The sequence below is a fragment of the Pogona vitticeps genome, chromosome 11 (genome assembly GCF_051106095.1).
Source record: "Pogona vitticeps strain Pit_001003342236 chromosome 11, PviZW2.1, whole genome shotgun sequence".
Classification (NCBI taxonomy): domain Eukaryota; kingdom Metazoa; phylum Chordata; class Lepidosauria; order Squamata; family Agamidae; genus Pogona; species Pogona vitticeps.
In genome coordinates this window covers 6,332,110-6,344,624 of record NC_135793.1, presented here as the reverse complement: position 1 = coordinate 6,344,624, position 12,515 = coordinate 6,332,110, and the positions used below count along the sequence as shown (strand labels likewise).

Here is a 12,515-nt window from a genome sequence, read left to right as displayed (position 1 = left end):
ACATTCAAATCATTGGGGGGGGGGAACCTGATTTGAGTCTGAGTCGAGTCACTGGTGTGTCTTAAGTCCAACTTGACAGTGAGTCCCTCCACTCAAGTCCTGTTCCCTGGATTTTACCCAGGGTAGCCCTTGGACAGAGAGCAGAGAATCGGAAAGTTTTAATCCTCCATCTTAGACAGTATAGTTGTCCGCAGTGAACTCCAGCCTTTATCTATCATGTTGGAACACATAAGCTGATTAGTTGATAGAAAGCAGAACGCTATCGGGCAGACTTTATCTTATCACAGCTGAAGATAATTTAGGTGGTATTAAAATTGTTCTGGCATGTTATTCCTGAGGAACAGGATGCAATTATTTCTTTTTTTTTTTGCTTCCTCATTTTCTAGGGAGCAATGGCTGCCACATATTCTGCACTGAATAACAAGACTTTTCAGCCTGTCTTGGAGCCTGTTGCAGCTTCAAGCTTAGCTCAGCGGCGCAGCATGAAAAAGCTGACGTCAACAGACTTGTAGGTCCACTGGGGCATTTAGCTGAAATGGAGCAGGGGAAAAAACATCCATTAGGTGACTCTGCACTTCCCTGGTCCGTGATTTAAAAGGCATATACAAATTCCACCTGCACTACTTGAATTCTGCCGAGGAAATGAGAGAAAAGTCCACAGGTTTGGATGGATTCATAACGCTTTTTGCAGGAACTGAGGATGGTTCGTTGAAGCAAAGTCCTGGAATACATCAGAACAGTTACCAATTTCTGTACACAATTATTTCCAGAGCTTTGTTGGATTATGTTAATACTTTTAAATAATGTATAGCTTTTACCCAGTTGATTTAAAAAAAAAAAACGGCTAAGGGGACCACAGACACTGTTCAAGTTGTAAATTTAAAAACTCAAGAAGAAGAAAAAATAGTCAGTGTTTAGTATTTTTGTTATTGGGCCCTGCTGTAAAGAGAAGAGAAAAAGAGAGATTAAATTGATGTGGTTTAGTCGTGCGATTTGGTCACTCTTACCAGTGGACTCCATTCACTTAACTCATGGGTGTAACAAGACGAGGTCAACAGAAAGAAAGGCTCTGCCAGAGTGAATTGCTAAAATGTTAGCCCTAGACCTGACTGGTGGCAGGCAGTTGAAGAAAGTATACAAAGAGAGTCAGCCATGAACCCACACTTCAAATGTAGTATGAAAACCATCGTTAGAACTATAGAATTGATTGGGCTTGGGAGTTACTTCATTGTAAGGCTGTTGGGGGGTGGTGATGGTGAAGGTGAAAACCTGTTATATTTTTAACGTATGTACGACATCCCCATACTTGAAGATGCTTAAAAAAAAAATTAAAAGGTGAGTAGCTGTCTGTTGGGTATGCGTTAGGTATAGAATTAAGACATTTAGGTATAGAATATCTAGGGCTGTGTGTTGATTTAGAAGAGCCCCTTTAACAATATGATCCTTCTGTGATAAAGGATTGGATGTGTTCCATTATTGGTGTATATTTCTATAATATGGACTGTGCTCTTTTCATTTTCCATAGAAGGGCTGATCATGTACCTCCACTGCAAGCCTAACTATAAGCCCCTCCCCTCCCAAACAAGAACCTAAAGAATGATTGGTATTATTTAAAACTGACCATTGAAGCAAGCTTAGCATCCCGCTGTATCCTATTCTTTTTCCCCTTTCTTCCATGACTTGGTTCCTTTTTTGGGCTGGGCTTTTTTTTCTTACTGGAGTAATAGTTCATTCATCCTGAAATTGTAAGATACTGATGTTTTTATTGCATAACATATTTCACGATGGTGTTTATTTATTCACGCTCAATAGAGGACATCCTACGATGTCATTTTTCATACACTTTATAAAAATCTCAAAGGTAAATATGCCAACATCCATGTCTTGTTTTAAAACCCGCGTGGTTGTGTGATGAGATCTTTGTGTTCTAGCCCATTTCTGAGGCCAGCTGGAGCATTTGTCTCACCGAAATCCCGCTGCCATATCTCTGTGCATGCGCAAAGACAGTGGGGTCAGCTCCAGGAAGGGAAGACAGCCTTCTGTCTCTGTGCGTGTGCCTGTGTATCAGCTGGGCAGCTCCTGCACAGTCTGAATCTTTGGGTCTGAGTCCTGAACCCTTGTGGAGTGGGGCAAAAGGACTTGAGATTTGGACCCAAGGCTTTGGGCTCAGGATTCGGGTCTGAAGACTTAGGACTCGTGTCCCAAGGCTTGCCAGCATCCCTGTTTCTCTGCCTCCTGAAGTGTCTGCTTCATTTTGCTTGGTTGATGTGGTTGATGCGGATACTGATCCTGCGGATAGGGAGATCCTACTGTGCATTTCTCTTTTTTTTTCTTTTTAAATCTCACCCTTCCTCCAAGAACATATATGTTGTTATTTCCTTTTATTCATAAAGAAAAACCTGCAAGGTAATACTGGGCAAGACTTTCAGTCTAGCCTAGTCAGCTGTTATTTAGGGTACTAGGACTTTTTGTTGAGTATCTGTGTGTCTGCAATCCAGGATATTAGACCCACTTTCCCCCCTCACAATAATGTATCTTTCTACCTGGACGTGGTACAGCGTGGCAGCATAGACTGAGAAATAGTGGATGGTCACCTAAGAAAAATGGTGGTTGACAGTGGTTTGAACTCCAGGTTGTCTCATCCTATTCTACTCTGATGAATGATGATTAAACTTCCATTTGTCATAACCAATGAGCAAAGCCAATGAGAGGTCACCAGGTAAACAAAACGTCTTGAAAGAACCGGCAACAGATGGATCTGTTTAGTTAAGGAAAACCTATTCACATCTATGTGCTTCTGTATCTTCAAACACCATTGGGTGATACTATCATGGGAAGGAGACACTGGACGTTGTAATATAGAGCTGCAAAAAACCATCCCATTCTCCCCCCCCCCAAAAAAAAATTAAATGCTGTAACCACTAACAGCCTAACTGGCTTTTAGAATTTATTATCAAATTGCTACCAAATTCTGCTTGTGTTGTAAGCATGCTCTCGGCAATTGGGCTCTCTTTCATGTAATAGCAGCTTACTTTCAAAAACAAACAAACAAAAAAATAGAAATAAAAAAACCAGAATTAAGTAGCTGGCACTGCATCAAGTGAGCAATCTGACTCATGATACATCTTCCAACTTGAGTGTTTACTATGTACTTCTGATCGCTGCATTTTAGAAGTGAAAATGAAGTTAAATGGTGAAGCAATGAAAGATAAGGGAGTCCCTTCCATACGTGGAAAAATAAAGTTACTGACCTTACTCTGAGAAGTTTCACCAATAAATTGAACACAAAATGGACCTGACCCATGACTCTTATTCCGTTGTTAGTTCTGTGAGGGGTTCAGGCTCAAAGTTTGGTGACGGGGCAGGCAAGGACCTTTCCCCTTATCCCCATGTCTCCTCGTGCATACCCTGTGTGTTCAACGTGACGTCTTGTGCAGCTACTGGAGGCCTGTTTTGGTGTGTATTTGTTCACAGGGCCTATCCAGATTTGTGCTTGGTCCCTCCTCCACCATCCAACACCACTCTTTCATCCCTACGTGGGTTTCAGGCTTAACACCTAAACAGGGCTATTGTTGAACCTGTTGCCATGATTTCTGTTCCACACAAGTCTTTTGTATAATATATTTGCTGAACTTTAAAGCTTAACCACCAGACACTTCAGTTTAAATGCAATTAGTCTCAACTACATCACCTCCATGAATCAATGGGAACTTACGTCAATGCTTATACAAGTTCTGTTGATTCATTGGGCCTTCTTTATTAGGACCAACAATATTGGTTGGTTTAGGCATTTGTTGCCACTACATCACACTAATTCTACTTCTGAGGGAGGCGTTTCCTTAGAGAGCACATGAATGGAGGTTAGGAACAACATTGTTGATTAGGAATGTTTTATTAAGATTTCCATCCAAATATATGGTGTTGTAAGGTAGAAGGGATGCTGAAGAACGGAGTATGTGCTATATTATGCATGTATACATCTAGATTTGGCTGCTTATAGAACATGATTGGGTTTTGAACGGACACTGGTCTGATCTGAATAAAAGCTCTTAATCCTCTTTCATTCTCTTGCCTAAAGTGTGAAGTGCCTTATGGAGTCTCTTGACAAATAATTTTTAAAAAACTATTAGAAAAGAAGCAACAGGAGATCCACACTGACTGTCCTACAGTAATAAATTGTAACGACTATACTCCTGTTTCTCAATCTCCATTTTTAAAGTGGACCAGAAACTTCACTTTATTCTTCAGCACACATTTCATTGTGCTAATGAGTCTATCCATCCATCACACCCTTCTCCTTAAAAAGAGCCCAGAACATATTGTAGGCATTCTTCAGCCTCAAGAGACTATGTGTGGTAACGTGCTCTGAATGGAGGACTTGGAACAGCGTCTAGCATGGCTGAGGAGGCCAGTTTGAGCGTGACAGTCCCTTCCACACTGAAGACAAGTACAATCTGTCCCCTGTCCACCTCCCTGATTTTGCTGATTTCAGGACTGCCTCTTTGCCTCGGCCTGCTGGACAAAAGTCCTTTCAAATTGGGAGAGGCCATGATGCACCACCTGCCTCCAGGCTGAACGCTCAGAGGTCAGGGTTTCCCCATCTGTTGAGGTCCATTCCTAAGGCCTTCAGATCCCATTTGCAGATAGCCTTGTATCGCAGCTGTGGTCTCCCTCTGGGGCGATTTCCCTGCAGGGAAAGTCCAGGACAACTTCCATTGTAAAAAGACATCATTAAAACCAACAACAGCGAAAATACAAATACCAAAGAAGATCAAATGAATACTGTACTAAAAACACAAGCAACACCAAAACATACTCAAAGTAGTAAGGCACAACCATCCATTTAAAAGCCCTATTAAGGCAGCCAGTCCCGGAAAGAAAGCTTTCCTGAAGAGAAAGGTCTTTGGCTGCTCACAGGATACCTTGAGAACCAAAAGGATGTTAGGTAGTATCCAGGTGGGGGAGCAATATCGTGTCTGCATGTAGGGATGGAACATATGGACCACATGGGATGTGCAATCCTTGAGCTACTGACAGCAGAAGTGACAATAGCTATATGTGTTTATACAGTGAGGTCAGTTCATTCAAGCTGTACCTCTTTCTGTCCAGAAGTTCAAATGGAGTCCCAAGTTATTTATACAAGAGTTACTGGCTAGTGTGAGATTTGGAGAAGCAACTGATCAAATTTAGATCTGGATCACATGTTATGTGATTCCTCTGTGCATATGTGATTAGGTCGCTGCACTCTTTCCAGGTCTTGTCCTTTTGTGATGATGATGAGGCACAGGGGAGATTTGAACTCCAAGCCTCTTACCTAAACCACTAAGCTACCCAGAGGTTCAATGATCTTAGAACTGCAGGGCTGGAAGGGACCCTATCGGCCATCAAGCCCAGCCCCTATCAGGGAGGGGAATTGAACAAAACACAGGTAGGAGACACCCAGATATGAACCAGGGACCTCTTGATGTGCAGCCAAATGGTCCACCACCAAGCTTTAATCATTGCATGCCTTTTGTTGTTTTACTCACACGTTGCTTCTCTAAAAATACTACGTACTGTATTTTGAAATGGAAGTTATGCCTAATGCTTATTCCCAAGTTAAGTCCAAGACTGAATCCCACAAAGCACCAGTCTTGAGAACTAACTTTCCAGGCTCACAGCCTTGGTCTCATCCACCTTGGCTGGAAACCTTGAGAGCAGTATTGCCTACTAGTAGGATGCAAGATGTCTGGGATATAAGTGCGTGCTAGTTTAACATGGTCTTTTCAGATTGTATTGGAGATGGGCATGAACTGCTGGTTGGTTAGTTCGTGCCAGTTCATTTTTTGACCAAGCAGGTTTTGAGTCTTTCCTTAGACAAATGCCCCTCTGAAAACTGGCTGTAATATTAGCCAGTGTGAATGCATTCTCATTTAGCACTAATGTATTGCAAAAAAAGGTGACCTCTTTTTTGGGGGGCCAGGGTGACAGTGTGGACCCCACCTTCAGGTTGCAGCTTAGTAAACACGACATTGATCTGAAATAACCTTGAGAGAAAATGCAAGTTATTGCTCAAGTTATTTCATGATTTCCACCCCATTGGGACCGCATCGTTTTTCTGAAGGGTGAACTACATCCTGATGCATAAATGGTAAATAGTTTTACTCTTATGGGAAATATGTGTGCACATGTATTCATTAGTCACAGTTGCAGTCGACGGCACCAACGGGGTTTTTTTGTGTATATGGGTGGCAGACCGTTTCAAAAATCCCAAATGTGGTTTGCCATGAAGGGGAGGAGACGACCATGACCCCATATGCTTCAGATGCCGGGAAATATGGAGCTACCTCTGAATGGCCTGGAGACACCGAACCATTTGTTGAATTCATCTGACTCAGAGATGGGTGTGGTTTTTTTTTTTTAAAGCAAGGGTATAAATAAATACTTGCCTAATTACCCTATTTTTCCATGTATAAGACTATACTTTTGTCTAAAATCTTTAGCCTAAAAATTGAGGGTCGTCTTATACACAGAAATAAGCTGAGGAGAGAGCAAAAACAAGTGGAGGGGAAAGCAGGGATCAAAGTGATCCTGCAGTGTTTTGATCCCTTTTTCCCCTACACTTGCTAAACCCCACTTAGATTTCTTAATTTTGGATTAGAAAAGTGGGGGGCGTCTTATACATGGGGATGTCTTATACATGGGAAAAATACAGTAAGTACACTGGACTTTTTAATATATGAAGAAACAGGAGTAGATAAAGGCACGATTCTCCGTTCAGATGTTTGTGTTGGTTTGTACCCATAGCAAAACAAGTGCCAGTCATTTCCTTCTCCCACCTCCCGGGCTGGATCCCCCCACTCACCAGCCACCACACACTCCTCCTCTCCTCCTCTTTGGCTGTTCAACCAGTCTCTGGCAGAAGCACGGGTTTCCCTGCCCCGCCTCCTTGGCTGATCACCCACTCAGAGAAGGAGGCGGGACAGGCAAACCCATGCTCCTGCTAGGGACTGGTTGAACAGCTGAAGAGCATGTGATGGCTGATGAGTGGGTCTTTGGGCAGGGAGACAGGGGAAGGGAATGCGTGGTACATGTGCCATGCTTACGAACTGGCACGAACTTCCAAACCAAGCTTCGTGTCCATCTCTAAACAAGAAGTCTGTTTTCAGGCACACACCACTGATCTGTACTTACGAGAGTCCTGTGGATGAAAAGTTGTGCCTGTGCAGATCTACATTCATCTTGGATCAGGTTCTATGCTCGCTTTCTGAGTTCGATATTAAAGGATACGTTGGTTCTGGTTATCTCAGGGCTTGGAAAAATGACTCACTTAAACAATTAACTCCCAGAACTGCCCAGCCACCGAGAGCAATTGTATGCGGAAAAGATAACTTTTTTTGACTGCTGATGACTGTGGACCAGGCGGGGAAGGTTGAATGTTGTTGGACATCTATTTCTCAGGAGATGGATAAGGTGGTCAGGCACTCCCATTTCTTTAAGGACTTGCCATAGTTTGCTGTGGTCCTCACAGTCAAAGGCTTTTGCGTAGTCAATGAAGCAGAAGCAGATGTTTTTCTGGAACTCTCTGGCTTCCTTCATAATCCAGCGCATGTGAGCAATTTGGTCTCTAGTTTCTCAAGTAACCTGGTTACAAACAAATCCAGACACTCCAGATTGAGTTCAGAAATGCACTGTTCACCAGTATATCTGATGATCACATACTTCGCATGCCTGCCCTCCACTAGAAAGCAGGTGGCCACATTCTGTGCCCAGAAGCAGCACTGCTTACAGTAGACAAGGAGACCAGTGTTTATATCCTTGTTGTGTACATGAATAAAAATCCCACCGATCTGTTCTCATGTGTGAGATCATGGTGTGTGTGATGATTATATTTGCAAGAAGACGTTTTATGCAGATGGCATCATGGGTACAAACTAAATTGTGTGAAACCACTATACAGTGGTGCCTCGCAAGACGATGTTAATCCGTTCTGCAGAAATCCCTGTCTTGTGAAAACATCGTCTTGTGAAACCAAATTTCCCATAGGAATGCACTGAAAATTAATGTGTTCCTAGGGGATTTTTTTTTTAAAAAAAAGGAACTTAAGGGGTAGGGAGCTGGGGAAGCACCATGGGAGGACTGGCGGGGGGTCCCCTCCCCGCAATCACCAGCTTTGGAGGTCTCCCACCAGTCCTCTGATGGTGCAGGAAAAGCCTCTGAAGTGCTCTAAAGCAGGCACGGGTGATCGTAGTGCAAAAAAGCCCCATTGGAACCATCGTTTTGCAATCAGTAAATCGATCACAAAAAACCATCATAAAGCAATTTCTCCGTAAAGCGGGGCAACCGTCTAGCGAGGCACCACTGTAGCTGGCTTCTTTTCATGGAAGATTGGAAGCATCTGAGGTCGCACTAGAGAAGTGCCCCCTGTTTTCTGCCTCTTTTGCTTCCTGTAGAATCACATGTGGGGGGCATGAGACATATATCCCATGATTGTGGTTCGTATATTTTATAACCGTTCCACATTTTTCAGAAGAACGGATATGCAGCAGATCATATTTTTCTGCTTTCCTGGTACATCAGTGTGTCGGCAAAATGCCCTTCCTGGCCATGTAGTGGTCTGGGGCATTTTTTTCCTATCTCCATGCTGTCTCACCCGCCATGGTGGAAAACCATGATTGAAAATTATTCTTTAAAAAACTAAGGGAGTCGAACAACAGCTGCTGGTGGACACCAGATGGAAAGGAAATGAATTGGTTTTGTAGTACACACACTATGGAATGTCCATTGTACTGTGTGAGGAAACGTGGAACAAATACAGTCGTAGCCTCCCAGCAGGCTGAAATTCATGGCGAGATAGCATAGAGGCTTGGTAATGGCCGTGCGTTGTCTGAACCCCAAAATAAGGGTCAAAAGTTACAAGGAATACTCTGAAACATTTTGCTGGAATGACTTCATTCTGGCATTCTTTTCCAGTTTAGAAGCAAAGAACTCATATGTTATAGCAAGCATGTAAAGATTGGCATTTTAAGCCAATCTTTACATGCTTGCTATAACATATGAGTTCTTTGCTTCTAAACTGGAAAAGGCAGGTTTTGTGCAAGGATGATTGCAGAAATTGTGAAACATTTCACAGATGAAAAAAAAAAACCCACATAACTTGTCTTATTCTTACCGAAGTCACAAGTTTCTTGACTTCATTGGCCAGTCTTGCAATTGTTTGTGAAGAGCAATGCACAACATCAGCATAAATCCTGCCCCTTTGTGTCTAAATCACACTGGCCATGTCACCACGGAAAGATTGTCTTCGGACAAAACGCTGGCTTTATGGCTTGAAGAGCGGGATGAGCGCCGCCCCCTAGAGTCGGACACGACTGGACAAAAATTGTCAAGGGGAACCTTTACCTTTACCTAAAGAGAATCAGAGTTGAATGCCCTTCTTCTAGCAGTTCTAAAACCTATTAATAGTCTCCCCGACTTATATAGAGAGGAGACAAGCAGACAAGAACACCTGAATAAGGAGAAAGGGAGACGCAGCAGCACCACTGAAAGCGCTTGTCATTCAGATCTGATGCCTCACACTTGCCCAGAGTAAAGGCTCTGAAATGTGCTTGATTTGTTTATAGTTGAACCCAAATGGCTGGTAGAAATTATGGTGTTGGTCTTGTTCCAGTCATAAGCTAATACACTTCTCCCTTCAACAATGCTGGGGTTTGAAGCGTTGGGCCCCCAATGTAGTTCAAAACCTGTGTATAATTCTTATGCCCCCTCCAAAATGTAACTTTTGTTGTTTAGTTGTTAAGTTGTGTTGGACTCTTTGTGACCCCATGAACCAGAGCACTCCAGGCCCTCCTGTCTTCCACTGCCTCCCGGAGTTGGGTCAAAGTCATGTTGGTAGCTTCAGTGACACTGTCCAGCCATCTCGTCCTCTGTCGTCCCCTTCTCCTCTTGCCTTCACACTTTCCCAACATCAGGGTCTTTTCCAGGGAGTCTTCTCTTCTCATGAGATGGCCAAAGTATTGGAGTCTCAGCTTCAGGATTTGTCCTTCCAGTGAGCACTCAGGGTTGATTTCCTTCAAAATGGATAGGTTTGTTCTCCTTGCAGTCCAGGGGACTCTCAAGACTCTCAAAATGTAACTACAAAGCATAAATAGTTGATTCACACACACACCAATTCTCCCTACTGGGGTTCTCTTCCATAGCATTGACAATTCTTTCCATACAGTCCTCCTTCTGACCCCTTGATCTAGAGATGCTGAATTAGAGATACAGTGGTGCCCCGCATAGCGAACACCCCATTTAATGACAAATCCGCATAGCGATGCGGATTTTGTGATTGCATTGCAATGTTTTTAATGGCTAAATATCGCATTGTGATGATCGGTAAGCGTTTCGCTTACCGATTTTCACATTGCGATGTTTAGAAAACAGCTGATCAGTGGATCCAAAATGGCCGCCAGAAAAAATGGCCGCCTGCAGCATTTTCGCGCCCTTTCCTTGCTTACCGGGCAGCGAAAATGGTGGCTGGATGAAGGATTTCCACATAGCGGTGAGTTTTTTCCCCATAGGAATGCATTAAACAGTATAATGACGATTCTGGATAGCGACGTTTTTCCTGGAACGGATTGTCACTATGCGGGACACCACTGTATGTTTGGAGGCAAGGAAACCACTTTGAGGCCTTCAGGGCTGAACACCTGGGGTTCTGGTTGGCCAACGGCATAGCACTTGTTCAATATTTATTTATTGGGATATTTATTGAAAAGAAATTCTTGTATAACCAAACCATGCTGTTCAGACTTGTGTAATTTAGAAAAGAAGTATATATACTTCTTTTGGCATTTCGTTTCTTGTATTTGTGTTTATGGTTTGCTTTATATATATGTCCAACTCTTCATCAGAGAAGTATAGAAAAGAAGTGTGTTCTTACAAGAAACGAAATGCCACAATGTCCAATGTTTCTTATGCTCACAGCATTTTCTAGTAGTCTAGAAGGAGCCTAGCTTCCTGCCAGTCAAGCTGTTTCCATTTGCACAGCTACATATAATTGTTCAGTTTCTTAATATGCCCTTGTAACTACTGTTACAAGGACACAAAACAGCCCAGCCTGGACTCTGCCAGAAAGTGCCTTTTAGAGGATGGCCTTTTACACCAAAAATGAAGAGGTGCTCTACCAAAAGCAAGAGTATGGTTTGCATGAAAATGCTAATATGTACATAAATTGCAGTTGAAATGGAAACAGTACATCTCATAATGGTGAAAATTATGATCCTTCTTTACCTAGTCAGGTGCTAAATTTCGAGAGGAACCTAATCTCCCTTCTTATGGCTTTTTTCCCTTCAAGCGATTGGGGGTGACAAGTTTGCAGCTGAGAGTACCATTAAATCCGCACAGTTGCATAGTGGGGGGAGGAGAGAGAAGGACATCAGCTATCCTTGGCTGTCCTTTACCTGCTCTGACCTGGGGTGACCTTCCTTAAAGGTAAGCTGATATCTCTCAGAGCCGCTGATGTCACATCCTTCATCTATCTATACTCTATTTTGGTGAGATGCCCTGTCTTTGTTCCTGAAAGACAGGACCATCCATGGTTTGGGTTAGTTATAACTAGGATTCCTATCCCATCTTCCTTTCAAAAGAGTTTTCTGAGAAGTATAATCATTTGCTTTCTAAATAAGTCTGCATGCAATTTCTTTCCAGTTTTCTTCATTTATTTTAAAAAAATATTTTAACATCACTTTTCTCCTAAAAAGGTCCCAAGGCTGAAGAGTGCTGTGCTGTAAATATTCCCATGTATTTCAAAGTGCAAAATTGCAATAGTTATAGTAGCTGAGCTTGCCAACTCTGTTGAGAATAAATTATTGACTTTCATTTCTATCCTCCCTTCTTTGATCAGAAGATGGTGCTATTGCTCAGTCTAAGGCAATCTCTGCAGTATTTGGAACCTCATGTAGATAATGACTGAATGCACCAGAAGTATTTATGAAGCAGGAGAAGGGCCCACCAAAAGCACATGCCCAACCTAAAAAAACACGAGGACAAAAGTCACCCACCCTGCAAGTTCAAAATATTTGCAAAACTCTAAACTGTTTTACAAAATTCTACTTTGTTGTGTTATGAAGGAAGGAAGGAAGGAAGGAAGGAAGGAAGGAAGGAAGGAAGGAAGGAAGGAAGGAAGGAAGGAAGGAAGGAAGGAAGGAAGGAAGGAAGGAAGGAAGGAAGGAAGGAAGGAAGGAAGGAAGGAAGGAAGGAAGGAAGGAAGGAAGGAAGGAAGGAAGGAAGGAAGGAAGAGAAGAAAGAAAGAAAGAAAGAAAGAAAGAAAGAAAGAAAGAAAGAAAGAAAGAAAGAAAGAAAGAAAGAAAGAAAGCTGCTTTCAATATAGGGCTGTGACAAGTGATTGGCATCACTTATACCTAACCTTGTATACATATTCATGACATAGGGAGCCATACAGAAATAGGTGTGAACTGGGGTAAACCCAATGGTCCAAGATCTTCATTTTGACTCAGATCATGCCCAGATTCCCACTGCTGAGTTTGCTG

General features: G+C 42.7%; 1 protein-coding gene across 3 annotated transcripts in view; it reads left to right on the top strand.

Annotated features, from left to right (window-relative positions):
- RPS6KA6 (ribosomal protein S6 kinase A6) overlaps window positions 1-4,063 on the top strand; it is a 56,734-nt gene extending 52,671 nt beyond the window's left edge. For all 3 annotated transcript variants that reach the window (XM_072981316.2, XM_078380756.1, XM_020810411.3), the window contains exon 22: window positions 387-4,063. In XM_072981316.2, coding sequence (XP_072837417.2) covers window positions 387-512 — 126 coding nt within the window. In that variant the 3' untranslated portion in view covers window positions 513-4,063. The remainder of the gene's footprint in view (window positions 1-386) is intronic.
- The last annotated feature ends 8,452 nt before the right edge of the window (window positions 4,064-12,515 follow it).